The sequence below is a fragment of the Myripristis murdjan genome, chromosome 12, assembly GCF_902150065.1.
Source record: "Myripristis murdjan chromosome 12, fMyrMur1.1, whole genome shotgun sequence".
Lineage (NCBI taxonomy): Eukaryota > Metazoa > Chordata > Actinopteri > Holocentriformes > Holocentridae > Myripristis > Myripristis murdjan.
In genome coordinates this window covers 30,847,046-30,874,524 of record NC_043991.1, presented here as the reverse complement: position 1 = coordinate 30,874,524, position 27,479 = coordinate 30,847,046, and the positions used below count along the sequence as shown (strand labels likewise).

Sequence of the window (27,479 nt, the reverse complement as noted above, 5' to 3'; positions counted from 1 at the left end):
TCGCAATATTTATGTGAAATGATTTTTTCCTCCAGCCGTACTGCTGATACGCTACCTGTCTTTTATTCAAACACTAGTTAAAACCTGCACTGTGTGATTTCGAAACCTATTAACACTCACCTCATGTGTGCTTTTAATTATAGAAACTGATACCAACTCAGGCAGAACAGCCGTTTTTTTCTGTTTTAAGCCCCTCCTTTCTCCACTCTAAATTTTGTTGCCATTTGTACCCAGGCTCCTGGGCCTTCCTTACCGTTTAAAAGAATTGCTCTGCCCCTCCCATTCCTGAAAATTCACAGTGGCACCTCCATGCTGCAGTGACAATACATGTGTACTTTTGAATGAGGGGAGAGACGGGGAGAGAGCTGGAGAGAACTTGCTTTGCGAAAAGAGTTTACATACAAACTTGTCACTGCTCTCGATACCATCTAGTGGTCTGATGAAAGTGCATGGTGCACATTTAAGGATGACTAGAGAGTTTTTGCATCTTTGCTGGACCGTTCTGATTTTTCCTGCAGAAAACAGGAGAGTGACAACAGCAGTGACAGCAGCTCGGACTCAGACAGCGACTCTGAGCTTATCGGGCCCTCAGTACCTCCCCAACTTACAGCCCAGGAGGATGATGACGACGAGCTTGTGGGACCACCTCTACCACCAGGTTACACAGGCAGCACAGCTGAAGACGATGATGAGGAAGAGGATGTGCAGGATGAGGATGATGATGTATGTCTGCAATTTCACACTCAACAGCAGGCATGGCACGTACAAAATACTCCCCATAGGTCCCAATTACATTGATTCCATTTCTTTCTTTTTCTTTTTTGTCCAGCACTTGGTTGGTGTCCTTAAAGTCCCCATGAAATGATCTTACATGACTTTTTTTTCCTATAAAAGAAAACATCTTAAATAGTGACATCATCCTGCACTAGTGGGTGCAGCAAAACCCTCACAAATCTTGAAATGTCCTCTTGTATCCACCTATCCCTTCATATAAAATGGTGATTCTTTCCCAAACTGATATGTTATTGGTTTGTACTTGTGAATGATCCTTCCCTCCACCATGTCCTGCCCAAACATCCTGTTTCAACAGAGACTACATCAAATCAAAAAAAAAAAAAAAAAAAAGTCCATTTAATGGGGTCTTTAAATAAAGGCCCCAATTTGTTGTCTTGTGGGGTGCTTTTAAAATTCTACCACTAGATGGCAGCATCAGGGAAAAATGAAAAATTGTCTGTTCCGTATGTGACATTTATCTTTATATCCTACTTGTCAATAATTTAACCATTGTCTCTTTGGTCATTATCCAGTTTTGTTTTTCATGCCACAGTGTGCCATCTAAAAGGTGGCAGTGTGCAGTTTAGTGCAGTAGTACTCAAAAGTGTGGTGATCCTTTAGCTTTCTTATATAGTCTATATTCACACTTGTCATCTCTCTCTTTGATGGTTGCTCACTCTCCCAGAGTTGTAAATGCCTCCTCAGAGTATTTGTGTTCTGGGTGAGATATCCCAGACCCCAAACTGTCTCTGAACAGATGTGATTTCAGACTGCTGGGAGATTCTGTAATGGTTGATGGCTTCAAACAGCCCTACCTCCATCAGTGCCACTGCCAATGAGAGTGATATATATATGTGTGTGTGTGTGTGTGTGTGTGTGTGTGTGTGTGTGTGTGTGTGTATGTGTATACACACACGTATATATACATGTATAAGTGTGTGTGTGTGTGTGTATGTATGTATATCTATCTATCTATAGATGTAGATATATATAGATCAGTTATTTATATATAAATAAATAACAGAATACCAGCTTGCCATCACACACCTATGTCAGCCTTCTATCTGTCCTAGAATCCTGTGAAGAAGATTCCAGACACTCATGAGATAACTCTGCAGCATGGCACCAAAACAGTAAGTCCCCCTCTCTCCACCACATGACACACTATTTTTGTATCATATTTTATGACAAGAAGGACATATTTGTCTCATAAACCACATTATTCATAGCTTTATGAACAAATTGATCACTGAATCTCTCTGTGCAAATGCCTAGATTTTCAGCCAATAAGAATGACTTTGTGCCAAATTGTAGGATGAAGAACAAACCTCAAATCCATTACCCTTGAGATTTTTGTAGCAATAGGGGAAGGAGACATTTTGTTTTGTTATTGATGTCTGTATGTTTGGAGCCTAGTTGGTATCCAGATCCAGTGCTGATTGCAGTTGAAAAATGGTTCATGAATGTTTTCATCATGACACAAGATCTAAATGCCTGCCTTATGTTTCTTTTTATTTCCTTTTGAGGAGATGGTATGAATAGAACATGATGGTACTGTCAATTTTTTGTAGCAGTGGAGGCAGTTTCCCAGATTTGGTTACGACTGAAGAAATTTAAGCAAACATTTACCACATAGGCCTTAAGGTAATCTTTGAGTTGTCAGTGTGAATAATTTTGTGTCCAGGTATCCGCCCTTGGCTTAGACCCCTCCGGAGCTCGTCTGGTTACTGGGGGATATGACTATGATGTACGTTTTTGGGATTTTGCTGGGATGGACCAAGCTTTGCAAGCCTTCAGATCCCTGCAGCCCTGCGAGTGGTGAGCTCTCTTCTGGGAACATTGAACATCAACACAGTTTTTTTTATACATGTGGTTCATTAGTTTCGTGCAGACTTGCACTTACAGCATCTATATGCCTAAGTACATGCATACCATCATATATACAAACACACAAACAGTTGTGGTGCTATATTGAGGCCCCCATTAATTCTGGGACATCATCTTGATTCATTCAAAGGACCCTCCTTGAAACAGATGGTTGAAATGCATGGGTGTTTGTGCGTCTGCTCATGTTTACCCTGTGTTTCATTGAGGCTGTCATCAGAGATTGAAATCTCTTTGGGTTTTGGGAAGCAGTGGCCTGAACCAGAGCAGGCTTTCCCTTATTAACAAAAATGTACGGCACATTTAATCTGATTACAGTCTGATCCATTAGCCTGTACGGTCACTGACACACTGGACATAACTTAGAAAGACATGGTGTGAGGTCCACTGTTGGTTTTGCTCTCCTTCCCAGTGACTGGAAGAACATCTCCTTTGCTTCGTCAAACACAAACAATGAGGAACCTAAGCCTGTGGTGCTTTGTAGTGAACCTTTAAAGTCGTTAAAGCCCCCCAATTAAAAATAGCATTGGTGGCAGCCCTAGTTGCATTTTAACAATGGAACTTTTTACTCCCTGGATAAAGATGTGGCTGCCCCATCTACCCCCTGCTGTGTTAATGCTATGTGTTATTGACCTGAATTGCTAACTGCACTCTGGTAAAGTGGTCTGCATTTTTGTCTGTCTATGCATTTGCATGTATGGCTCTGTATGTGTTCTAACGTGATTATGTTTTTCTGGATTGTTATAAATTTGTGAAAATCAAATTTGTATACATCCATTTCTTATTATACAAACTCGCCACATTACATCTTTATCTCATTTCACAATTTACAATTTAATTTTGATCCGTCAGAATGCTCAAGCCACAGTTGCATGTGTGAGTCTGTGCATGCACTTTTTGAAAACATCTGTGTGCCTGATGCATTCATGTTTTAATATATAGTATCAATGTAGTATATGGCTTGTTGTGTCTTTCCTTCCTTTAGTTTGAAGGCTGTCTTATAGTGCTGTCTGTGTCTTTATGTCTGTGTTCCTGCCCCAGATCAAATGGACCAAACATCAGATGTATTCCGATTTGTGTTATCCTCGTTCCTATAGTTACATGTACCTAGTGTTTTTTTTTCCCTGAACCTTTTCAAGGATTAAAAGCTTGTTATATAACAATATTTTGGCTCAGAGGTCTTGTGCAATCACAGGTTGCAGATGGCTTCGACCAGTGCAAACAGACACTGAGACATTTCACAGCACTTTTTCTGTGAATGGCAGATAGCTGGCCACAGGAATGCAAAGTAAAAGCATCTTCTGTGTCTCATATGTCTCCTCTATGTGTGGAATATGCGTGTGTCCCCTCAGCCACCAGATCAAGTCCCTTCAGTACAGCATCACTGGTGATGTCATCCTGGTGGTTTCTGGCAACGCACAGGCCAAGGTGTTGGACCGCGATGGCTTCAATGTGATGGAGTGTGTGAAAGGGGACCAGTACATTGTGGATATGGCCAACACCAAGGTATAATGTCACACTCAAGTTTCATATGCTACAGATTTTAGTCTACTAGTGCATCTCAATGGCTGTGGTCTGCTTTCTTGCCTGTAGCATCAGCAGCCTGCCCAAGAGTGACTGACTGATATAGTAAGAAGAATATAGTCTCTTCTCTTCTCTTACCATCCTCCCTTCTCCCCTCTCCTCTCCTGTCCTCTCCTCTCCTCTACTGTATAGTGTAGGTGGACCCTGCCAAAGCATAATGGTAGCAAGCTGCAGCTCTGAGCCTCTGTGTGTGTGTGTGTGTGTGTGTGTGTGTGTGTGTGTGTGTGTGTGTGTGTGTGTGTGTGTGTGTGTGTGCGTAGATAATGGTGTATGCTATGTGTCCAGCTGGAGGCAGTCAGAGGAGCAGAGGAACGCCACATGCTCTTAAGACTGTCATGGTTCATCTAAAGCTTTTACCTGGCTCTACAAAGGAGCATCCTAATTAAATGACCATGTCTGGAATGCACTGTTTGAGAAAACCACATTGGTGGCCACTGGCCATTGACCATCCATGGCAGCTGCAGTGCAGACATGGTGTATTACCACTCACATGAACACCAGCCACTTGAAAAAGAGAAGTCCATTGATTAGAACTATTGTTTTCACTATATGCTTATATCTGTTTTGGCCCGTTAATGATCACCCAGTGGATTGGCTGTATGAAATTAGGATATAATATAATGTAATATAATATAATATAATATAATTATATAGCCTTGGTTTTACTCTGCCAACAGAAATATTACTGCTGCTTTTTATTGTACTGATGAAGTTTTTATTTAATTTTTTGTTTATTTGTTTCATTGCATTAGTTGCTAATACATGCATACTAAATTGAATTAAATGAACAACTCTGTGACAGAGAATTATGGGATTTTGTAGTACATCTCAAGGACACCATTCAGAACGCTGTCTGAAATTCCTTTCCTGTAAGAAAAAAAATGCATTCATCTGAGCCATTACAGTAGTCGATATTGTAATTTTGATAGTTTTTATTGCTGAAGTCTGGTCACACTCATGCCCACTGGTACAGGGGTTTCCTGTTATTAGGGAGGCTTCTTTTTCTTTGTATCTCTGTTTGTTGTTAAAGTCCTCTGATGTGGGTTTTACTGTTTGTATGAATATTTTCCTGTTTCTCCTTTTGTTGTTTTCAATTGTCCTAAGCTGCTGGGCTCAGATTTGCTTAACAAGGTAGTGGTTCCTTTGCCTAGTCACAAAGCAACTGTGAGCTATAAAACTGTTTGTTTTAATGCTCTTGGCTAGAGCATGGAACCACTTCAGTCATTTACAAATGATTTGAGCTTTAACCTCACAATATAACTTCTGTGTATATTACCATAAACATTAACAACCTTGCAATATGTCTTCAGCCCTGTCTGGGCCTCACCAAGCAAAAGCTGGACAGGGCCAGTTTTTGATTAAACTGTTTGACAGTGAACAGACGAAACTTTTCTTCCTAATCCACACGTACCAATGTCATTTGGTCAACCTCTGCACTTGTGTGCCTCCCTGAGCTTGCTGTCAGATAGAGACATGTCATGTCTGAAGTCTCTCTGCAGCACAGTGGAGTGTTCTCTGACCTGGCAGTGAGAGAGGCCTCTCCCTGGGCAATCCCTCTGAAATTATTTGTTATGACTCATTCTGCTTCAGGAGAGGGAATGGCTGAAAGTCAGTTGAGCCCCTTTCACACATGTACCGCAAGTTACACAGACGTTAGCAGGAGGAGCTGTATGTGTGACCACAAATGTCAGCATCAGTTGTTCCGCACTTCATCTTCCTAGCTAGTTTAAGAGTGCAAAATGTGCCACTGAGCCTGTGTGTGAATAGTGCAGGTACAGGTCTGGAGCAGGTACAGTGAGTGATTGGGCGTTTCTGCTGCTTCGGCAAACTCTACCCTGGTGCCTTTCAGTAAAGTATGAAATATAGTCACAGACTTAAACTTCACAGATAAATAACATACATGCAAAACATTGTTAAAACACAATTGACGCCTCTTTCCTACTGTAGTAGGGCATGCGACGAGCTACAGCATAATTTTTGCCAAAATGGGCAACGGACTATTTCCTGTAGGTGTGAATGATTCTGACATGGACAATCTCCTGTTGTGTGCTACATGTGTGAAAGGGCAACTCCGCCTCAAGTCTGGACCTGGTTCTCTGCACATTGTACAGAGTTTGTGTGTGAAAGCGGCTTCTGTTATGAGACTATAGGGTTCACTGTCTCAGTTTTAAGGCAAGGTCTTTCTCAACGGAGATCAAAACGCAAAGCTGCAGTCATAGATATCAAAGTTGGAACTTAGGTTCTTCAGGTGTAATTGGGTCTAGGTAGAACCTTACCTCGCATTTGGAACTCCTTTGGAGCTCTGATTTTTAAGAGTAGATACAGGTTTAAACTGTAACTACAGGCCTCTCATGCTACCTAGTTTGTTTTAAAGCCTCATCATTCTATGTTTGTGTTGACATTCCTCTCTGACAGGGGAAAATCAAAACTCGGCTGTTTGCCCTGCTGGTACTTTCCATTTTACATGAATGTTGTTAGCAGGCCTTCTGTAGGTGCTTCCCCTTCAAATTGACCACTGAACATTACCTAGGATTTTGTTTTTAATTGAATGCCTGTTCTTTTCAGGGCCACACAGCTATGCTGAATGGTGGGTGCTGGCATCCCAAGATCAAAGAGGAGTTCATGACCTGCTCCAATGATGGGTGAGTTTTTAATAATAAGTCTATATGTGGAATATTTAACTAATGAACTGTTTTATGTTGGCAGAATTATCACTGTCCTTATTTTTAGGCACCATTTCCACCATTACAATCCAGAGTCGGCCGTATGTAACAGTGGTAGAAACAAATACCAAAATTGCAACAATATGCACACTGTTTTCATTTTAGTACAGTATGTTGTAATTGTTAATTACATTGTGATTTATTATTTAGAAAAGTCTACGTGGCAGCTGAAGGAAATCATCCTGTAATGAACTGTGAAGGAGCAGGGGGCAGTGACAGTATACCCTGTAATGTGTCATAATCTTGACAAGACTAAATGGTTCTTTTAGGAATCAATATGCTACTGCATCATCCCCTACTACTGCCCCTTTAAAGTGCAGAACAGCTTTTCTTTTAACTGGTCAGCACTGACACATCCATGAATATATTTGAAAGGATAATATTAAATCAAGTCATTTTGACTGTAGGACATCAGTGCTGCCCATTACTCAGAGTAAGAGGCACAGCCAGCACTTTTATTTGTACCTCCATTTTGTGATTATCTTGTCCAATATCTCTGCAAACTGTCCTTACTCAGCAGCAAACCCCTATGTGTAATGTCTCAGACAGTGTCTTTTACTGAGCTGTCTTTTCTTCACTCATCCCCCCCGTCACCACCAGGGAGTCCTCTAGACCAGACTATGCTTCTGGGAAGCTTGGCATGACCTCATCAAGCTGTGCATTGACACATCCAGTTTTATACTGGATGTCATCCAAAGGCAGTCCTTTATTTGTATGCAACGTCTTGGATGAAAGCAACATTCCAGGAGGTGGCGAGATGTCACATGATATATCTATTTATTTTTTCTGTTTCAGTGAGCTGAGCCTGAACAGTTATCGGTATAAAAGTAATACTGGTCTTGTATGAGTTCAGAAGCTGTAAGATGTTGGTCCATGTACATGTGTATGTGTGTTAATGTTAGTGGATATGCATACGTGTGACTTTGAGAGAGCGCACCGTGATGAGTCTAAGTGAGTGTGACAGGCAGCAGTGCAGAAACCCAGGGCTATCATCATTAAGTGGAAACAAGGACCTGGCTTTGTGGGCAGGCCACGGCTGAGTGTTTACCAGTGTTCCTGCTCTCCCAGATGTGGAGGCTGGTTTATTTAGCTCTTATTGAGGCTCTGGAAATCCTCCCCTGGCACGTTAGCACTGGGTGTTGCCCCTGGCCAGCTCACAGGAGACCGGGGAAAGGAGTGCACAGGGAGCCATTCACAGACAGAGCAGCTGCATACGAGAAAGGTCCACAGCGGCAGGGCAGGTCATTTAAGCACCCCGAGTCGCTGTGACTCAACGTAGAGGAAGGGGAGGAGGAGAAGCAAGGGGAAGTGATTGCCTAATGTGGTGTACAGGTGGAAAAGGTTGTCTCTTTAACCTTGTGTCAAGCAGTCTCACATCTTGAGGGGGAAATACCTTTGGAAACAGTTAAATATAATAGATTTGTGATGTTGAGCGCATTGCAGGAGTTATTTTGTTATCAAGTGTTGATTTTTAGGTACATTGCCAGTTAAAATGCTCCTGGGGATGGTCCATTTTAACATACAAAGAACATACAAATGGGAGGCACAATGCACACCCAGTATGTGCTCCAGCTCTCTCTTCCTCTCTGATCTAGCAGAAGTGGATTTTGATGTTTGGACACTGGAATAAAATTGTAACGATCTTAACAAGCCCTTCTGTAAGTTCCTGATATTGATGTATTTATTTAATGAATGTTCTTGGACATAGTTCTCAAATCGGGGTACGTTTGAGTACTGCAGTGGGTACGTGAGAGTTTTTAAAAATGTTCAAAAAATTTTAAAAATGTCATTCATGAATATATCCTAAAATTTTCAGCGTATGCTAAAATAAGTTCAATAAAAAAATGTAAATGTAAGTTTGATAAACAGCATTGTATATTCAGTTTTCCTTCGAGGTTTCCTGAAGGTGTCAAATGTGTGTGTTTGTGGTTTAAATCTGCTGCTGTAGTTGTTTAGCGAGGATGTTTGTTCACTATGACAGGGAAGCAAAGACAAAAATCAAAAAGAAAATGGATTAGTGGTTGACAGTGATACAGCAGAATACAGAGAGAGAAGAGAAAAAGAAGCAAAAACAGTAGCAACAAAATCTCCTCAGTATCAGGTTGTTGTTTCACACACTGATGGAGCTGGATTGGACCTCTGTATAAAGGCTTTTTTTCTACCTTTTTTGTGCTGGTCAGGGGGTACTTGGCTGAAAAAAATATTTCAAAGGTGGTGCAGTATTGGAAAAAGTTTCAGAACCACTGTTTTAGGAAAATCGATGGTGGCTGAAGTGTGCAGGGACAGAGGTGAGAAAGAAAGAATTGCTTGAACCTTAACGTTCTGGATCAGTTTAAACCGGGATCAAGAGCACTGCATGGCAGAGTTGTCACTAATGAAGTAACTAATGATGTTGATTATTCAGGTACTTGCGCTGCCATTGAAACAAATACTTTTGATCATGCAATTTTAATTGACTCCGTGAGGTATTTGGATGGTAGTAAAGATACAGCACTGAACTGGTTTAACTACTGCCACACCAACTGAACTCTCTGCATCACTGTAGATAACTAAGAACTTTACTTTACACAGGATTTCATTTTAGGTCCATTCTTATTTTCCTAAAACATGTTCTGCCTTGGGTACACTGAGTGAAACTGAAACATCTCTTTTATTCCTATTTTACCTGCCCCTTAAACCTAGCAACCCAAGCTACCTTCACATTCCCCTTTAGTGCCTCACAGATATTAAGAGCTGGATGTCTCAAAATTTTCAGTAATTAAGCAGAAATTGTTGATTTCAGAGCCCCTAGCTCCACCATCTTAATCCAAAATAAACAAGGTGGCCTATCTATAAATATGAAGCCAGAGGCCAGATGATGTATTTTGACAGCAGTCTAAGCTTTGACAAACAGGTGAAGAGCGTAATGCAATCCTGTTACCTTCAGCTTAGAAATATATCTCAAATCAAATTGTTTCTCCTTTCTGCCAACTTAGAGCAGCTAATCCATGCCCTTATCTTTTCCTGTCTAGATGACTGCAACTGTGTGTATTCCTGCCCTGATAAAGCATCCCTGTCATGACATCAGCTTATACAGAACTCAGCTTACAAGGCTGTAACAGCTGCTAAACCTAGAGAGCGCATTACTCCAATCCATGCATCTCTGCACTGATTACCTGTCACTTTCAGGACTGAAAACAAAAGCTGAACGAATATTTGTCATTAGCCCTTACACTGTGGTTGAGCTGCCTGAGGAAAGTAGGGTTGTGCAGTGTCTTTTCCTAAATTACTTCACAAGATACACTTTTAAGTAGCTTTTGTTTTCCTGTTTTTTAAATATAGAATAGAATAGAAAGCTTTTACTGTCATTGTGCAACAAAATTAGGAGTGTTACTCCTGATTAGTGCAATTAATAACACAATTTAGACAGACAACAAGCATACATTCAATAAGTATGAAACTAAAATAAACACATAAAACAGAATAAAACACATAAAAAGAATGGATATTGCACTTAGAAATATTGTGTATTGCCTTTAAAAATGTTGTATATTGCATTTAAATGTTGAATTAACCGTGGCTCAGCAGATGACATTTCTCTATAGTGTATGTGTGTTAACATAGTCTTGCTCTTGTTTTCTGCTGCTGTTTGTCCTTTTGGATATTGTTTGTAACACATTATTATGATTATTGTTATTGTTACTATTATTCATAATAGTGGTAGTATACATACATTGGAAAAGCACCTTGGCAGCCAGAATAGAGATCGTCTCTGCTCATCTGAGATAAGTAGAGCTATTCTCAGCTTCAGATCCTGGCTAAGCACAAGTTCGGGAAACATGTTGTGAATCCTTATGAAGGTAAATCTGAGAATATATCTATATGCTTACCATCCAGATAATATGTTGAAGGCTTGTGGTGAGCCTGAGTATAGGTTTAAGGCTTTCAGTCCACATAATTTACTAGTGAGGCCCCAGTAATTCTGACAGGAGCATCTCTCAATGTTTGTTCCTTTCCTCCACCCTCACCACAAGATTTACATGGTTTCATTCACTTTAGCACCTTTCTTCGAACAAGTGGCGAGCCAGCAGAGGCCAGACTGTAGTTAACTGTGCCTCTTAACGGTGGCCAATAGTACCACTGGGTGCCTTGTACTGGCTTTGTCTGCTCATACAGCCTGCACCCAGGTACTCTCCTTCCCTCTCTGCCAGCCTATTTAGAGAGTCTTTTTTGTGCTGTTTTGAATAGGTTATTAAGTATGATCACTAGACCGCCCAGCTGCTTTAATTAAGATCCTCCCTAGTTGTGTGGAATGTCATTCACATGAACTGCCTCTTGGCTTCTTGAATGTTTTCAGTAACTCAGCCTTTTTCCATCAGAGGAAGTGGATGAGAAAGACGTCCCGATGGAGCATTTTAAAAATGGAGCAGCGGGGTGGTAATGATTGTCCCTGCACACTAAGGGTTGAATGAGGCCTCCTTTCCATGGGACTCTGATTTTTTGTCCATCAGTGAAAAACATTTCTTCTCAAACTGGGGAAACCCTGTCAACAGTCCACATTCCCCTCTCATTCTATTTGAGAGTCAGCATGCGATTGTATAACAACATAATGCGATGTTTTCTAACAACCTCGTTCATGTTTGATCCAAGGAGGCCAAATGTGTATTAAGTTCAGAGCCACTTCAGCTACTTCTTTGCTGAAAGACTGAACACCTGTTAGACAACTCCAGATTTTTTTTCTCAGAAAGTGAAAGCAGTATGTGCTGGGTCTAGCCCCGATGGGAGTATTTCTCACCAAGATTAAATTTGGAATAAAAAAAAGACTATGACCTTGTAACAAATGCATGTTTTGAGAGTTACAGCCATTTCTAAAGAAGCAAACTCTCATCATTAAAGGGTTAACAGTTCATTTAAAAGTCAAAGAAACATTTTAATTACTGGCTGTTATAAAATTGTATAGTTTCAAAAATAGAGGAGGTTATGCATTATTAACTGCATGGACATAGCATTAGCAATGAATAGTTTTGTCCATAGTCCATAGTTTTGTGGTGCCCCAGAAGAGCAATCAACCATTCATATTAGGCTCCTTGGTGCTGAAATTGTAGTCTGCAGGGCAGAGGATAGGTTAATTGGTGTTTTTTGAAATGGGCCCACATGTGACTTCTGTTGACCCTGTGTTTTAAAACAATGAGAGAGGGAAGTCTTAAGATAAACGTCCACATGTGCACACACATACACACACAGACACAATTTGAAGAATGTTTTCCAGCAGCCCTGGATGCCAGGGATTCCCTTCATGCTGGCCTGGTGTCAGGGCTGCAGCTGGACTTGGATGTGTAGCTGTGTGCAAGGAGATCCACAGGATGACATGCAAGGTCCTTTGACTGCTTAGGGACGATTTGTCTTTATTATGTATGCAACACAAACACATGGCCTGTTATACACGATGCATGTGACATATTGAGGAATCATCATTGGAGAGTATCCACAGAAATAAAAAAAGTCATGCGAAGCGGCATCTTGGTATGCTGCTGAGATGGATTCTGGTACTGGAGTAGTAAGCACATGCACTGAAAGTGTTTTGTGTTTCACAGCTGTTAAATTCAGTTCTTCTCTCAGTTGTTAAGTCTATCTCCTGTAGCTTCTAATTGATCTTTACTACCATACTGAGTGTGTTAATTGGACTTGCCATCTGTTTTTCTAAAGGTAACTCAATGACCCAAAAGCATGACCTTGGGATAGTTAAATTTGGGTTTTTTGAAAGGAGGGGGCAGACGCACTGGGCTATTAAACATGATCTGCGTGACAATACAGTAATGCAGAGTGAGGACAGACATTGCAAAGGGTGGGTGAGCGTGTTGGGGCCATTCACACAGTTTTGACATGTCAAGTTCATCCACAGTCCAGCGCGTCTGTAACTGTCGGCTGTCTTACACTGCAAGCGTTCCATGTCGTGCACAAGAACGCACATACCATACCATAAAGCAGTGCAGTGCAGTGTCCTTTGTTTTCCATCTGCAGTAGTGGCTGTAGTTTGGACAGCATTAGTAACTGCTTGTGCTTCACCGTATGAACTCAATGGTTGTTTCTGTTCTTACTGGACAGAATATATGACCACTTCCCTCTTGCAAGCTCCAGTGAGATGGCATCTTATCAACCGATCAGTTTCCATGATTAGATTTGAAGAGCTGCTGACTTTATTCTTTAGTCAAACATGTTGTACCCCCACTGTGTAGTCCCACCTGTGTCCTACTTTAAGCCTATTGAGGCTGATGATCTTCCAGTAACACAAGTGACTCGTATTTGTCAGCTCTTCAGTCGTTTTGATCATTCATTTCGACTTGAATTCGGCACACAGCATGGTGCCATACAAGTGATTAGTGTTTTTACATTCAGACAGTGCACCTGTCATCAGAAAACAGTAGTAATACGTGGATCTTTCTTTTTTGCTTCTGTGCTTCAGTGTCACTGTCTCTTTCTCATCCCTTCTTCTACTTTAGCTGTGATGGAACATGTAGCCATTTGCATCTTCTGCTAATCCGCCTTTCCCAAACAGAGCCCCAGTTAGTCAGTCAACCAGGCAGCATGAAACACAGCCCGTCTTCATCACTAGGATACAACCAGGATACAACCAGTATACAACCCTATACAAGAAAAATGCCTTTCTTTTCCTCCTCTGTTGATGTTATCATCTGGAAAAGTGGTCATAGCAACAACTAAACCCACCAGGCCTATAACCTGCAGGATAGATAGATAGATAGATAGATAGATAGATAGATAGTTTATTGTCATTGTATAAGAAAATACAGCGAAACATAGTTTGGTAACAATCCACTCCAACAGCAGCAATAAAAAGATAACTATATATACATAGGTATACACACATATGGGTAATAAATAGCAGTAAAGATAATAAAAAGAAGTGGTCATTAGAGTCATAAAAACATCAGTCAGGATAAATTAAATACTGTAAATGAATAAGTAGATGCTACTGTTAAATGCTAATTTTACACTTGTCCGTGTGTTTGTAATGTTTGTGCTGGTGGTGATATTGTGGGTTTGGTGGGGTTCTCTTGGATAAAATCTGTTTCAGAGTGGATGGGGTTCAGGGAGGCATCACTCCTCAGTTGATGTGTGAACGGCTGTGCAACCTTGTAAAGTGCACATGCTTGACTGAGGCTGTATGGCCCTCATTTTATCACATTCACCCCTCTGTGTCTGAAGCATTTGCGCAGGAAAGGGGTGTGCTGACTGAAGGGAAAACAGGGTTGCAGGAAATAGGGAAGGGAGGAGGTACTCAGATTGCCCCCATATATTTGGGGTTTTCTTTATGCTGCATAGGAGTATTTTGTCCCCTGATTAAATTAAACTGTGAAAAGTAGTGTTTTCCAACACATTCATTGTTGTTACTTTTCTCAAAACAGCCACCTCGCCTGCACGGGTAATGTTCAAGGCTGGCCAAGATGTTTTCCACTGGAATGAAAGGTGCAGCTCTCAGACTGAATTAAACCCAGAAGGAGTTGAAATTTGATTAGGCTTAGCCACAGGTCCAATGAGTGGCACTTGACAACATCTCACTTTTTTTTTTTTTTTTTTTTAGCTATTATTATTTAAATAGGTGAGGCAATGTATGCACCACTTAATAAGGCATTTTAGAATAGCACATATTAGTGCCCCACAGGTTCCCTACACTGTTTATTATCTTGTTCCTTACCGGTCATTGTTCTGTGTCCATGGCTGGCCCAACACTGGTGGGCTCCAGCCTCTCAGCCCCATCCCCCTGTCAGCCAGCAGTACCATGTTTTGGAAAGAGCCCTTACGATAAATTGCATTCCTGGTTTTGTGCGCTACGTGAAAGGTTATGTTGTCTTTATTGGCCTGACAGACGCCTACAGTTTCTGTAAACAGAATAGAGATGTCTGTGTGAGGCAGCAGGTGGAACAATTTGTCATCCTGCACATGGCTATCATTCTCTGACACATACACACACACCATATCCAAGTTATATATCTGTGCTTACACACACACACACACACACACACACACACACACACACACACACACACACACACACACACACACACACACACACACACCATTTGCATCTTTTTTTTTTTTTTTAAGCATGAAATGATCTTTTGATGATTGGTTTGTATGGGATTAAACTCAACTGTTAATCAAACTGAGTTTTATTTGACCCCTGCCAGTCCTCACTCAAGCTGTAAGTCTTTAGTTGGCATTTGTATCACATTGTCAGAGTTATCCAAACACAGTTGAGTGGGTGTCTGTGAGTTTCTAGCCAGCCATGTGGAATCCTTGCCTGGCTGTTAGTAGCAGTCCTGCCTGTGTGTTTACACTCCACCACTGACCTCGTGACCCTGAGGTCATGCTCACCAGGGCAGGCAGTGGGTCACAGACACATTTGGCCACGCTCTGTCTCACATGAGTGTTTGTGCGGATGCATGAAGGGTTGGCTACACATGTATGTGTGTGTCATGTTTCTGTGTAAGCCACTAATTTCAGTCTGTCAATGGGTTCTGGAGGGTCAGGTCTCTTGAGGTGACTCGCCGCACAAGGCGCCTCACTTTGCCCTCTGTGTCAAATTCTAATGGTCCACCCTTACCTCCTCTCCCATCTTATTTACTGTTTTGTTTTTTGTTTTTATTTTTGTTTTTTGCTTCATTTCCTTTCTCTTGTGTCCTTTGTTCCTTAATCAGTTTTTTTTTTTTTTTTTTTTTTTTTAAGTTGTGCATCTTCCCTGCATCTTGTTTTGATCAGAACAGACCAATCACTGTCTTGGTCTAACCCTAACGCTAAATTTGATATTGTTCATATTGTTGCCTTTTGAGATATTAATATCATACGATATAATGATATATTGTTCAGCTCTACTAGGTAGGTGAGAAGATACATGATAAGTGAAATGATAAGGATGTATATGCAACATCCCTTGCTTGGACATCCCTAGCACAAAAAGTCATGCTGAAGGGGTCAAAGTGACATATTCCACCTTGTTTTACCATCTCCACCATCCACCATAAACATCTGATGGTCTGAGATCACAGTCTGCTATCCCTCATAGTTTAAGGAATGCTGAAATACCGGCAACTGCTTTGAATAAGAGTGACTGGTCTAAACAGTTTGCTTGCTTCAAGGGCTTTTCCAATAACCTCATCCTTTTTTTTTTTCTTATTGTCTAACTGCACATTCTTGACAGCTTATTCTTATGTTTATGCTACTTTTTTTCTGTTTAATTCAGGGTTTGATGCAATGCTGAGTCATATCTGTTTAGTGTTTGTATTTTGCAGTGTTTACTTAACTCTTAATGTTGGTGTGTATCTGTGCATATGAAATGGTTCCTGGCTTGATTTTAAAATTGAGGATGTTATTGAAGTTATTAGTTTGCAAACAAACTTTTGTTTAAAAACAAATACTATTTCAGAGCATATAATTAGTTCAATGTTTGAAAAAGCAGTCTGTTACCATCAGGGAATATTTTTGTTGCCAAAGAGATTCCATGGCACTTTGGAATGAAACCCCTCATTTGTGTGTATCTGAATAAGGGAAAGCCTGTGTTTTAATCCCCCTCTCTCCTTGATCCAGCACATGTAATGTGTTCAACAGATGTAGGGAAGAGAATCGGGATGTCATGGAAGCTTCGGACATGCCTGTCAGACTGATCTACTGTTCTCTTGGTCTACTGTGTTTGCTAGCGTCTTACCCTGCATCACATTGCTGCTTCATAGCAATGTTCAAGGCAACAGCTAGGGCATATTGTATGTCCTCATTATATGATTTATTGATGCTTTTTATGGGCAAATGTCTTTTGAAAGACCTTAGTAAATTAGAGCATTTTATCACTAATACTTAAGGGGGATAAATGAAGATGTCTCTGTCCATCCACAGCACAGTACGCACATGGGACTTAAACTCAGAGAAGAAGCACAAATCCGTGTTCAAACCCCGCTCTCTGCAAGGGAAGAAGGTCACCCCCACATGCTGCACCTACAGCCGTGATGGCAAGCTGATCGCAGCCGGCTGCCAGGATGGGACCATCCAGATCTGGGACAGAAACCTCAGCGTGAGTCTCAAAAACAGACACAGACATGCAGATAGAAATTGAGAAGTGGACAGAGTAAGACCGGAATGTGCATTAGGTTGTAAACGTAGGCTGGTCTGTATCATTATGGCCTCGGGTGCAGAGTCAGTAACCTTAGGTCATATGGTTACAGGCCAGGCCAGGCCAGGGAGTTCAGGAGGTCACTAACACTAAACAGGATTCAAAATGCCTGGGTTTAAAATGCATGAGTGCAAACTGGGAGTTGTTCAGAATAAAGTTATGTAGCCTGTCTGACCTATTTAACCCTGTTATTACACTAACCAGGTACAGAGCAGAGGGACAGAGTCGCTCTCCTTCTACCCAAAGCTTTTTAGAAAAATAGCTGATTATGTAACTGAGTTAGCTGATATGTGATGATTGAGTAGAGATGCATGGAGGTTGCTGGAGGCCTAATCACAGTCTTCCCCTGTACTTTTTCCACTATTAGTTAATTAGGCAATTGAGTGATCAAAGTGCATTCCATCCCCCAAATTCTCATTGTTGAGGATAATTACGGATCTTGGCTTCGAGGAAGCATTCCTACAACTTGGGCTGTTTCCATTTGAAATATGTGACAAAGCCTCACAATGGAAAAATGACTTGCGTTCAGAGGCTGAGAATGTGTTTCGGTTTGATGAGAATCTCTCATTGAGTTGAATTTACTGGTACCTCAGAAGGAAATGCGCTTCTCTACCGATTGTCACATCTTAACTTGTTCCAGTTTACAGCCCTGCCTGAGTATCTCTGACGCTCCCTGCCTCAGGGCTTTTACAGTGACACATCTCTGGTCAGTGTCAGGGCTGCAGCAGGAAATTACTGACTGTTGCTTCCCGTGGAGGGATCAGTGAGAGAGCAGGTTTGGAAAAGGACCTACAACACTCATAATTCATCATATTGAATAGGTGTCACGTTGTCAGGCATCACTACAGTGTTATGTCTTTTCCTGTGGAAGGTGACCCATGATGTAGGAAATATCATGTCTGGGCATCCCACAGCACAACAAGCCTACATTTTAAGAGAGAATAAGAGAATAAGACCCTGTTTTGTTTCTTTTTTCCCTTCAACCTCTCATTCACTTCCATATTCCTTCATCTTTCCAACCCCCGGTGTCAACAAGGATGAATGGTTCTGTTATTTCACACAAGAATAGTGAGAGTGACAATTAGGCCATAGTTAGTGAGATGGAACAGCTTGATTAGACAGAGGGGCTCATCCAGACTAATCAAATGGGAAGTAGGCTACATAATAATTGTTCTCACAAACATTATTTTTTTTTTTTTTGGTGGAGGATTTTTTTTCCCTGTCACTAACTCCCCATTGTGAGTGTTTCTGCTTCAATATCTCAGTATTGTATAGACTCCCACCCACTCAGTCCCTGGACTGCTTGCAGCAGCATTCTTCAAGTGATTGGGTCAAAGCTCTCTGAATTTATTACCCCTCCATCTCCAAAGCTAAATATTTGCCCTGCATCCCATAGCAGCTTACAGTAGTCGTGTGTGCTCCACAACTAGTGGAGCCTGTCCTACCTGGATGGGTAAATCTTCTGTTGGTGCCCCCTTGGCCTCCTCTCTAGTATGCCATGCTTTGGCACTCAGGGCTACCCAAGATCCAACCTTGTATCACACACATACTTGTAATGGAAAGCATGGGTATCGCCAACATGAAACATTACCAGTGAACTTTTAATCAGCAGCCTCTGTTGCTGACTCAAATTCAGTTTTGAGCTTAAAAAGGAGTTGACCTACCTCTACTGTTACTGCTGCTCTCCCCCACTTGAAAAGTCAGCCTATCTCCTGGTGTATCACCACTATTACTCATTGTGGGAATATGTAGGCAGATCAATCATGATCAATCTCGTACCTGACCTTGATCTAGAACTCAGCCTGAAGAGAAGCTATTGAGAATGACAGATCATGCTCTTGAACTCTGACATGAGTTGATTGATCCTATGAGGTCCTATGAGATCCAAGGAGGTTTCTTAGTGGATTGCCGCAGAGAGTGATTGCACCCTCATTCTCTGACCAGAGGGGTCTGTGCCAAAATTACAAGACTTCATTTCCATGGTTTGCAGGTAATTTGCAGCCTGTGGTACTGTGGGCTATGGATTGCGGGTGCTGGCCTTTGTTCTAGAACATCACCACAGAGACTAGTGGAATGTTATGATGTCATTCTTTGCCTTAGACCAAAGAGGTGGTCCTGCTGAACTCTGACATTTTTTTGGTGAGTGTTATCACCAGAAGAAACTCTGGCTTTGGTCCTATACATAAATCACTATCCTTTATGATTCTCCCTTTCAGGCCATCCTGTATTAATGTTTTGTTACTTGATAAATTTAATTTGGGTTCCAAGCTCCCCTTTCGCCACTTCACACCTTGCTTTTATTCCAGTCACGCACACACGTTATTACCACCTGCACAAATTGACCACCAGTGCTGGCCAGCACATAATTTACAGGCACCAGCCTAATGGGACCCTCAACACAGCCTTGTGACTCTGCACAGTGTCCCTGTAAACTAGTAAATCCCTGGGTCATAAAAGATGGGGTTCAGGCAGATTACCTTGAGAACAGCCAATCAGCAGAAAAAGTTCTGAAAGCACAAGTCCAATGAAAATGTTGAGAGGGGAAGTTTAGGACCTGACAGCTAGGAAGAGCACTTGCCTCATGAGCCTGTCTTCATGGAAGCATTTGAAGTGTGATCAAACTGTTCCATCTGGGCTATTTAAAGACAACCTGATCCTAAAGATTTAAACCAGAGCCTCCATTGCAACCTACCCGCTGACCTCCACCATCGCTGCACAGCCTGAGTATCACTTTCTCCCACCCTCTTCCACATCCATTGAATGACCCTTGTGATGCTTTTCATTTGAGGAATGCTACAGCTTTCACTGTGTCTTGTGCCCATTCCTTACTGATGTCTTAACCCTAAGCAAGACTTGCCAAAGATATGTGCGTGCCCTTCTTTTTGGGGACAGCATGTCGTTCTGACACAGGGAGGAATACATTCACTTCTATGGAACACACTGAAGGATTATCCTGCTCACTCCAGTGTGATCTCGTCCTCTGATACACACACAGACACGCATACACACTTCTTCACCATCACCATGTGTTGATTTCCATGAAAGCTGAGAGCAGCTGTTCAGGACTGTGGTTTGGCCACTTGATCCACAGAAAGAAAAAGAGGTCAGAGAGAGATGTTAGGAATGGCTGCACCAGGGGTATCATAAAGTGTTTCAGGTGTATGGTTGTGTGAGTATGGAGGTGGCAGAGAGAGGGGGCCTTGCAGTACTTATATAATGTTACTCAGATAGCATGGTTAGGAACAGTTGGCCCTGTGGTAGATTGTTATCATAGCCTGCTGAGGATGAAACCCAATGCTGTGTTCCCTCAGCTATTTATCAACTCCCCCTGCTGAATGTGTGTGGAATATCTTGCAATGGCACAGTGATCAGGAGTGTGTGTGTGTCGACATGCACATGTACGCCTGCAGACTCGTGTGCATGTACCATTGTGTATGCAGGAGTGTGTGTCTACGTGCATGCATATTTGAGTACTCAGTTCTCTCATTGGCGTCAGCATAGTGCTGTGACAACTTAGGCACAGCTTAGAGAGAAAGTCACAAGGTGTGAAAGAAGCTTCAAGCAGTCTATGAGAATCCGGTTTCACAACCTGGCCGTGTAGATTATCACAGGAAACAAACAACATGGCATCTACCAATGGCAGCCAACCTCAGGATAGCAAACAAACACTTTCACAACAACAACATATGATCAAGGATTAGTAAGAGTAGTCATATGTTTGCAATAGATCACTAACGGAAGTACTGGCTTATTAAGTTGCTTTTTGTTTGCTTTAAGTTGTTTCACATATACTGTTGGCTTCATAAAGGTACTGTTTTCTTGTCCCTTTTCTGTCCTTTATTCATTACATCCTTCCATTATGTCCTAGCATTTTATTATTCTTTTTATTATAAGTCTGTCATTTGTCTTCTTCTTAGCTGTTTTTCTTTTCTTTACCCTTTTGTCGCTCTGTTGCTCTCCCCTCCCTCCGACTTCAACACAAAGGCCAAAATTGGGCTGAATATGACATGAGAGCAATAATCAAATCTCTTCCAGTAAAAACATTGTAACAGAGCTTACCTCATGTTTGTGTTTTAGGTTGAGAAAAGCTAATTCTCAAAGTGAAGGCGGCTGCCAGTGCATTGTAAAGGTCAAGTATTGTGTTTGAGTGAGTCTAAGTCTTACATATTATACATTATACATTAGCTGTTGCTTATTCGAACTGAGAAAATCTGTCCTCTCCACACTTAAAGATTAAAAAATGTCCTTCATATTGAATTGACCTCCTGAACCATTTTTCAATACCAAGCTAATTTCCACACAGCAAGTAAAAGAATAGCTAGATAAGCTAAGATTACAAGTGAAAAGAATGGATTTGAGTAAAAGGCAATATGGTAGCAAAATGATAATGTGGAGCAGAAAATTACCCCTGGAGAGAATGCAAAAGCGAGGTGGCCAAGGGCTCCAAAGTAGAGAGAGTTTGATTAAGACTGAGTACATGTTATCTACAGTTCAAGGTAGTAGTGTTATCTCTCTCGTCCAGGTTAATAACTTCCCTCCATTTACTATGGAACTGATGTACTCATGACCCTGTTCCTTCTTCTGTCTGTCCTAGGGATACTGTCGTTGATTTCCCTCTCACTCCACTCTCACTTTAGCTCCTGTTACTCCTTTCATAATCTTTTTCTGGCCTTTCTCTGTCTTATCTGCTTCCACACTGTGTGCACACTTCAAATTCCTTCTCCAGCTTTCAGAGTGAAATATCTGTGTTGCCACATTTCACTTTGTCTGATTTATTTGCATTCTGTTCAGGATTAATGAAAATATAGCTGTATAAACCAAGGCTGTGGTTCTTTGAGTACTGGGAAGCCCATTGCCTCCGTACATAAGGCTGTCTAGTACTAATGATCGATCTCTGTAATCTGGTTGTACTCAGCCCAGGTAAAGCTAAGGCACTGCCAACTCTTTCTGGAATGAAGTAGGGAGGAGACATGAGCAACATAGCTTTTTAATATCTGGAATGTCAAATGTCAAATCTTTAAGTCTCATCATTTGTTTCTAATTTGGCATAGATGCATTTTGTAAACTTTAAGTTACCTAGGCTAACACAAATCTTAACTACACCATATTTTTGCTTTCTGAAAATATCTCTCTTTTACTTTGGTGTTTATTGTCTATATGTTCAATGGCTGTGATAGTGTATTGCACTGTAGTAGAGTGCTTTGGCTTGTTTTTAATTTTTTTTTTTTTTTGTATGAGTGCTAGAGAGAGAGATAAAGAAAGAGAGTGAGCTGGCAGGAGGTATCTTAGGGCTCATTGGGGCACTTCCAGCTTGGACCTACAAACCTTGGCACTAAGTACACATGCACACGTACACACACACCCCCTCCATTGCTGTTGTGTACCACTCAGAGTGAGCACCGAGGAGATGCAAGGGATTGCAGACCATCTTGGAAACACCAGTTTAGACCATACGTTAAACTGCTTTTGTCTGCAGAGGGAACATGGCTTAAGTGTCTGGGATGAGTTAGGAACAGTTTGAGTGACTTGAATGAGGCCCGAGAGCAATTTCTGTGGAATGATTGCTTCCAAAATATCTGTGCAAGGATACATTGCCCCGGTGCCTCAGAAGTCCCCTTATCCCCTGAAACTCATTGTCTGTTTTTACCTCTTGAACTACAGGCTGTTTTGCTAACTGAAATTCCATTACCACTGACATTCTTGATCAGTGTTTTCCCCCTTTTTTTTCAATTCTGTGCCAGGCCATTTCGGGGCCTCAGTAGAAAATGTCCCTCAGCTGAAATGCCAGTTAGTGTTTTAGATTTGCAGTGACATATGTCAATTGATGATGATTATCTGTTGAACAGGCAGGTTAAATAAGAACATTTTGTCATTTGCAGCAATATGCTGGGGGAGAAGTTACAAGGCTAGAATTACACTTGTACATGTATTGTACTCACATCTTGGAGCCGGCCTATGCTGCATGAATCATGAGATATTGCCCACTGAGCAGTCTCATTGGAACAGTTGGAGTATCAGTGCCTTGTGCATTAGCACTTTGGCTTTAGTCGTTGAGGGACACTGTCATACTGAAGGCTACTGCTGTCTCCTGTCTTCCTGACACATGGGGTGTTGTAGCACCAATTTTGTACAGTTTGTTATTAATTGTGGTGGTTATGGATATTTTGATATGACACTTTCCATGCCTGCAATTTAGAACATTAGCTACCAGGAGGAAATAAAATAGCTCTTGATCTGCATTTTTAGGAGCAGTTGGCTCCTTATCAACTATGAAATACATTTGCATTGCACACCATGTAGTAAACCCTCAGTGTGTATCAGTAAGATTTGGTTTAACTTCTTTCCCTCTGCAGGGGAGGCGCTGTCCATCCTCTACTGTTGAGTATTTTTACTATTTTGTTTCTTTTATTTTTGTTGACATGATGGTTTGTAATGGTCAGCATTTTCTTCTCCTGCTGGCTGCATGGTAACACTATTTTCTGCTGCTGCATATTGCACACTGTACTCTGCTGTTATTAAATCAAATTTTTTTCAATTTTTCCCACACAGAATGCAATGGGAAGACAGGCCTTGTACTTTTAGACTTTGGAACTCCTTTACATTAGTCCCTCCAAAACATGAATGTTTGAAAAGAAATATAATGTGAGGAGATTAAAATGCAACATAGTATCCCAAACATATTGGGGGATTTTTTTCTCTGATTTTTAATTTCACAGGCATTTTATTGACCTGTGCCCCTGTTAATATCTGATCCCTGGTTGTTACTCTGTGTGTGGCAACAGTGAAAAGGTTGTCTATTGAATGTAGTATATTGGCTGGCTAGCCTTAACAGTAAAGTCTTGAAGCTGTGTGGCAACTGGATGCAGTAGGAATTTTATATTTCAGGTAGAAGCAAAGAAAAACAACCTAACAGCTGTCAGTCAAGCACCTGAACCTGCCAAGGTAAATCTTTGTGGTCTTAGGTCTCGCAAAAAAAGTGTGGACAGCCTGTGAAGTTGCTAGTATTTCATAAGTAGTAGAGGGCTTCATTGTGGACTATATAATATGGTGTTCAAGGAGGAAATGGAAACCGTGTGTTGTTTTGAAGACATGGCGCATGAAAAGGTCTTTATGTTACTGCAGTGGCAGAGTTCAGCATCCACCAGGGAAGAAAAACATCGAGTTTCATAGTACATTAGGAGACAATTTCTGTGAATGGTCATAGCTGTCAAGCAAGCATTTGAGCAGGTTTTAAACTATTTAATAGACCAATAGAAAAGCCCCATTAATTCCACATACATGAGTTTTTATTCCATATAAGAAACCCAGAAGAAGTAAGTATTGAAATTGCTTGATTCTGTAGTAAGATGGAGATGGCTGTTTGAAATCTTTACTTGCACAAGTGTTTGTATTTTTATCATTTGCACACATCTATTTTCAAACACAAAGTGAGTGTGCATCAGTAAGATTGGCATGCTGCCATTGTGCTCTGTTCTAGTAGACTGAAAGAATATTTTTACTTATTCCCCCCCAAAAAATGAGTGAACTCTTACTTTTTCATCCACAGGTCCACACTAAGTTCCACTGTCGGCAAGCCCATGCTCCAGGATCAGACACATCCTGTCTCACCTTCTCCTATGATGGCATGACTCTGGCCTCCCGAGGAGGTAGAAAAAAGTCCACCTTGCTATAATGCTTCAATCTCTAAACACCCTACATAATTAGAAATGCAGCAGTGTTGGAACTTCAGCAAAGAGCTGAGCTTGGGTGTATATAAACTGGAACCTTTCTCTCTGTGCCCTTCACAAATAAGAGATAAATGGGTCCATAATGTCTTATCACCCATTCAGAGCACTTTTGTTATAGTGAGAAAATGGCTCAACTCTTCTCCAGAGTGCAAATAAACCATGGCAAATAAACATCAAAACGTGGCACACACATATGAGATCCATACACAGAAACCATGAGTTTTTTCCTTTGTATGTGCTCTATTCAAGAGGTTTCTGACACAAAGATACAAACATGAAACATCCCATCTATTCTTTACTCAACATATTCCACTAATGTTTATAAAAAAGTAACAGTTCTAAATTACAGTTCTGATATCTCATCAGCATAGGAGGTCCACGTTTAAGAATTAAGGATGGTCTTTTGTGACTTTGGTGACATCTTGGCAAATCACAATACTCCCACAGGACTGTTGTGGGCCTTGACTTTATCTTTTGTCTCCATCTATCCCTTTCCAGGTGATGACACTCTGAAGACATGGGACATACGCAGCTTCAAGAAGCCTCTGAATGTAGCCACTCAGCTGACCACCTACTTCCCTATGTGAGAAGTGTACAATTTATTACAGTCTGTCAACTACTCTTCATTGGAGTCCTGAAATTCATGTCAGTTTTGTGTGAATTATTAACTGATGACAATGTACATGTCTCCATCAGGACTGACTGCTGTTTTAGCCCAGATGACAAGCTTCTTGTAACAGGGACCTCTGTGAAGAAGGATGAGGGAAATGGGAAGCTTGTTTTCTTCGACCGTGCTTCCTTTCAGAGGGTCTATGAAATAGAAGTCACAAACGCAGTGAGTTCTGCCTCCATCTGCACAACCACAACGACTCACATTACAAAATGTTTTTCAACTGTTAGATTTAATATGCTGGTTTCAAACCACAAAAATGATGCACACTGGAAAAGAAGCATAATGAATAGGAATCTAATGTATATAACATTTCTCCTTCAGTAGTGCCAGTTCAACCTGTGTCATTTTATGAATATAGCTCCCTGAAAATGCAGCAGCAGTAGTGTAAGGTCTCATTCTGACAGCCATAAAGACATGCCTGATTTAGAGATCTAAGGTAACGTGTTCAATCTTTAACAATCCTTAACAATTTAACGTGTAGTACAATTATTCCACTGGGTTAGGGGTCCTTTACCACAACAGTAGAACAGGTCAACCTGATGAATAATGGTAGCATGAAATCCGTTAGTAGTTCCTGATACCAGATAGCATGGCACAGTAATACATTTTGTTTCAGTTGTTTGACTCACAAAACAGTCTGGGTACTGTTGGGTTCAACCCATTTGGACAAGGAGCACAGGCAATGGACATTTACAGAAGTACATAGCAGGTGATTGGATCAACCATCTGGCAGTCATTAGCTAACTCATCCAATAAGAGAAACAAACCATATAGCGTAGTATGAGACCTACGCTAAACAAACTGCAGCAACTGTATTGGTGAACGTGAGCAGGCATATTGGTAAGCACATTGATAGATTCTTAGCATGGTGATACACCGTTCTTGCCGTTTTATAAGGAAAATTTGTGCTGATGTTGTGATTTTTCGGTTTTCCTATTCACTTCACTGTAGCTTCTCATTGTCATTATTACCTAAGCCACATCTGTAGTTCCTCAAAGGACACTGACTGGTCCTCTGGCTGTTTTGTGGCTTCCTTCATTGGAAGCTCGGCTGATGATTTTGCAAGTTAAATTAAAATAAATTGTGATGTCATAAAATTTGGATCTGAGAGTCAGGGGGACCAAAGAGAACAACATTTGTTATCATTAAGTTGGAGTAAATTCTGAGACAATGTTTTCATATCTAAAGTGAGGTTTAAAGGTAAAGCAGGGTATCATCTGCATAGCAGTGGAGGGGCACGTTACGTTTGCAGAGAATATTATCCGGGAGGAACAGTACTAATTACCTATTAAGACAGTTAATATGCTATTACAAATATAAGAGCTGTACTAGTCTACTGTTTCTGGCAGCTGTGTCAACCCAAAGTTTTAGGATGTCAAATAGAAGACCTAGATATCGCATGCCGTGCCAAGATCTAAAAGAACTGAAATTCAAATTGTCATCTGCATCAGTTATCAGCAGAAAATAATTTTTGACCTTCAGGAGAGCACACTTGAGACACAGTAAATAATGGATCAAAGACCAATGCCCATCATAAAGTCGATGGATTCCATATTCTGGATGAACCTTGCAAACCCAGCAGCAAACCGATAATCATCCTTGTCAAAATAAACAAACCGGCTAGGGAAAAAAAATCATTGATTTGGGTCTTATACAATATGATACTCTGTGTGTATATGTGATATGCTCACTATGTCTCAGTATATGACACAATTTATAGAGCTCTGTATTTGTTTAAACCAGTATTTTCCAACCTGCATACAACCCCCATACAGAAATTTGACAGTAGTATGATTTTGGGGGAAACGTGGAACATGGAGGAAGATGAAAAGAGAGAGGTAGTGGTGAGTAGGAAAAGGAGGAAAGTCAGAAAATTTGTTTAGAACCAAGCTAGGAGAAAGTGGTGTAATGTGACCTTTCTTTCTGCTAGTTGTTCCCACAAAGTTTTGGCAGGA

At 41.1% G+C, this 27,479-nt stretch overlaps 1 protein-coding gene across 2 annotated transcripts in view; it reads left to right on the top strand.

Moving 5' to 3' along the window:
* wdr70 (WD repeat domain 70) overlaps nt 1–27,479 on the top strand; it is a 49,851-nt gene that overhangs the window by 5,387 nt on the left and 16,985 nt on the right. For both annotated transcript variants that reach the window (XM_030065292.1, XM_030065293.1), the window contains exons 5-13: nt 519–723; nt 1,848–1,907; nt 2,459–2,592; nt 4,011–4,164; nt 6,808–6,884; nt 16,851–17,025; nt 24,671–24,770; nt 25,350–25,434; nt 25,548–25,686. In XM_030065292.1, the coding sequence (XP_029921152.1) occupies nt 519–723; nt 1,848–1,907; nt 2,459–2,592; nt 4,011–4,164; nt 6,808–6,884; nt 16,851–17,025; nt 24,671–24,770; nt 25,350–25,434; nt 25,548–25,686 (1,129 nt within the window). The remainder of the gene's footprint in view (nt 1–518; nt 724–1,847; nt 1,908–2,458; nt 2,593–4,010; nt 4,165–6,807; nt 6,885–16,850; nt 17,026–24,670; nt 24,771–25,349; nt 25,435–25,547; nt 25,687–27,479) is intronic.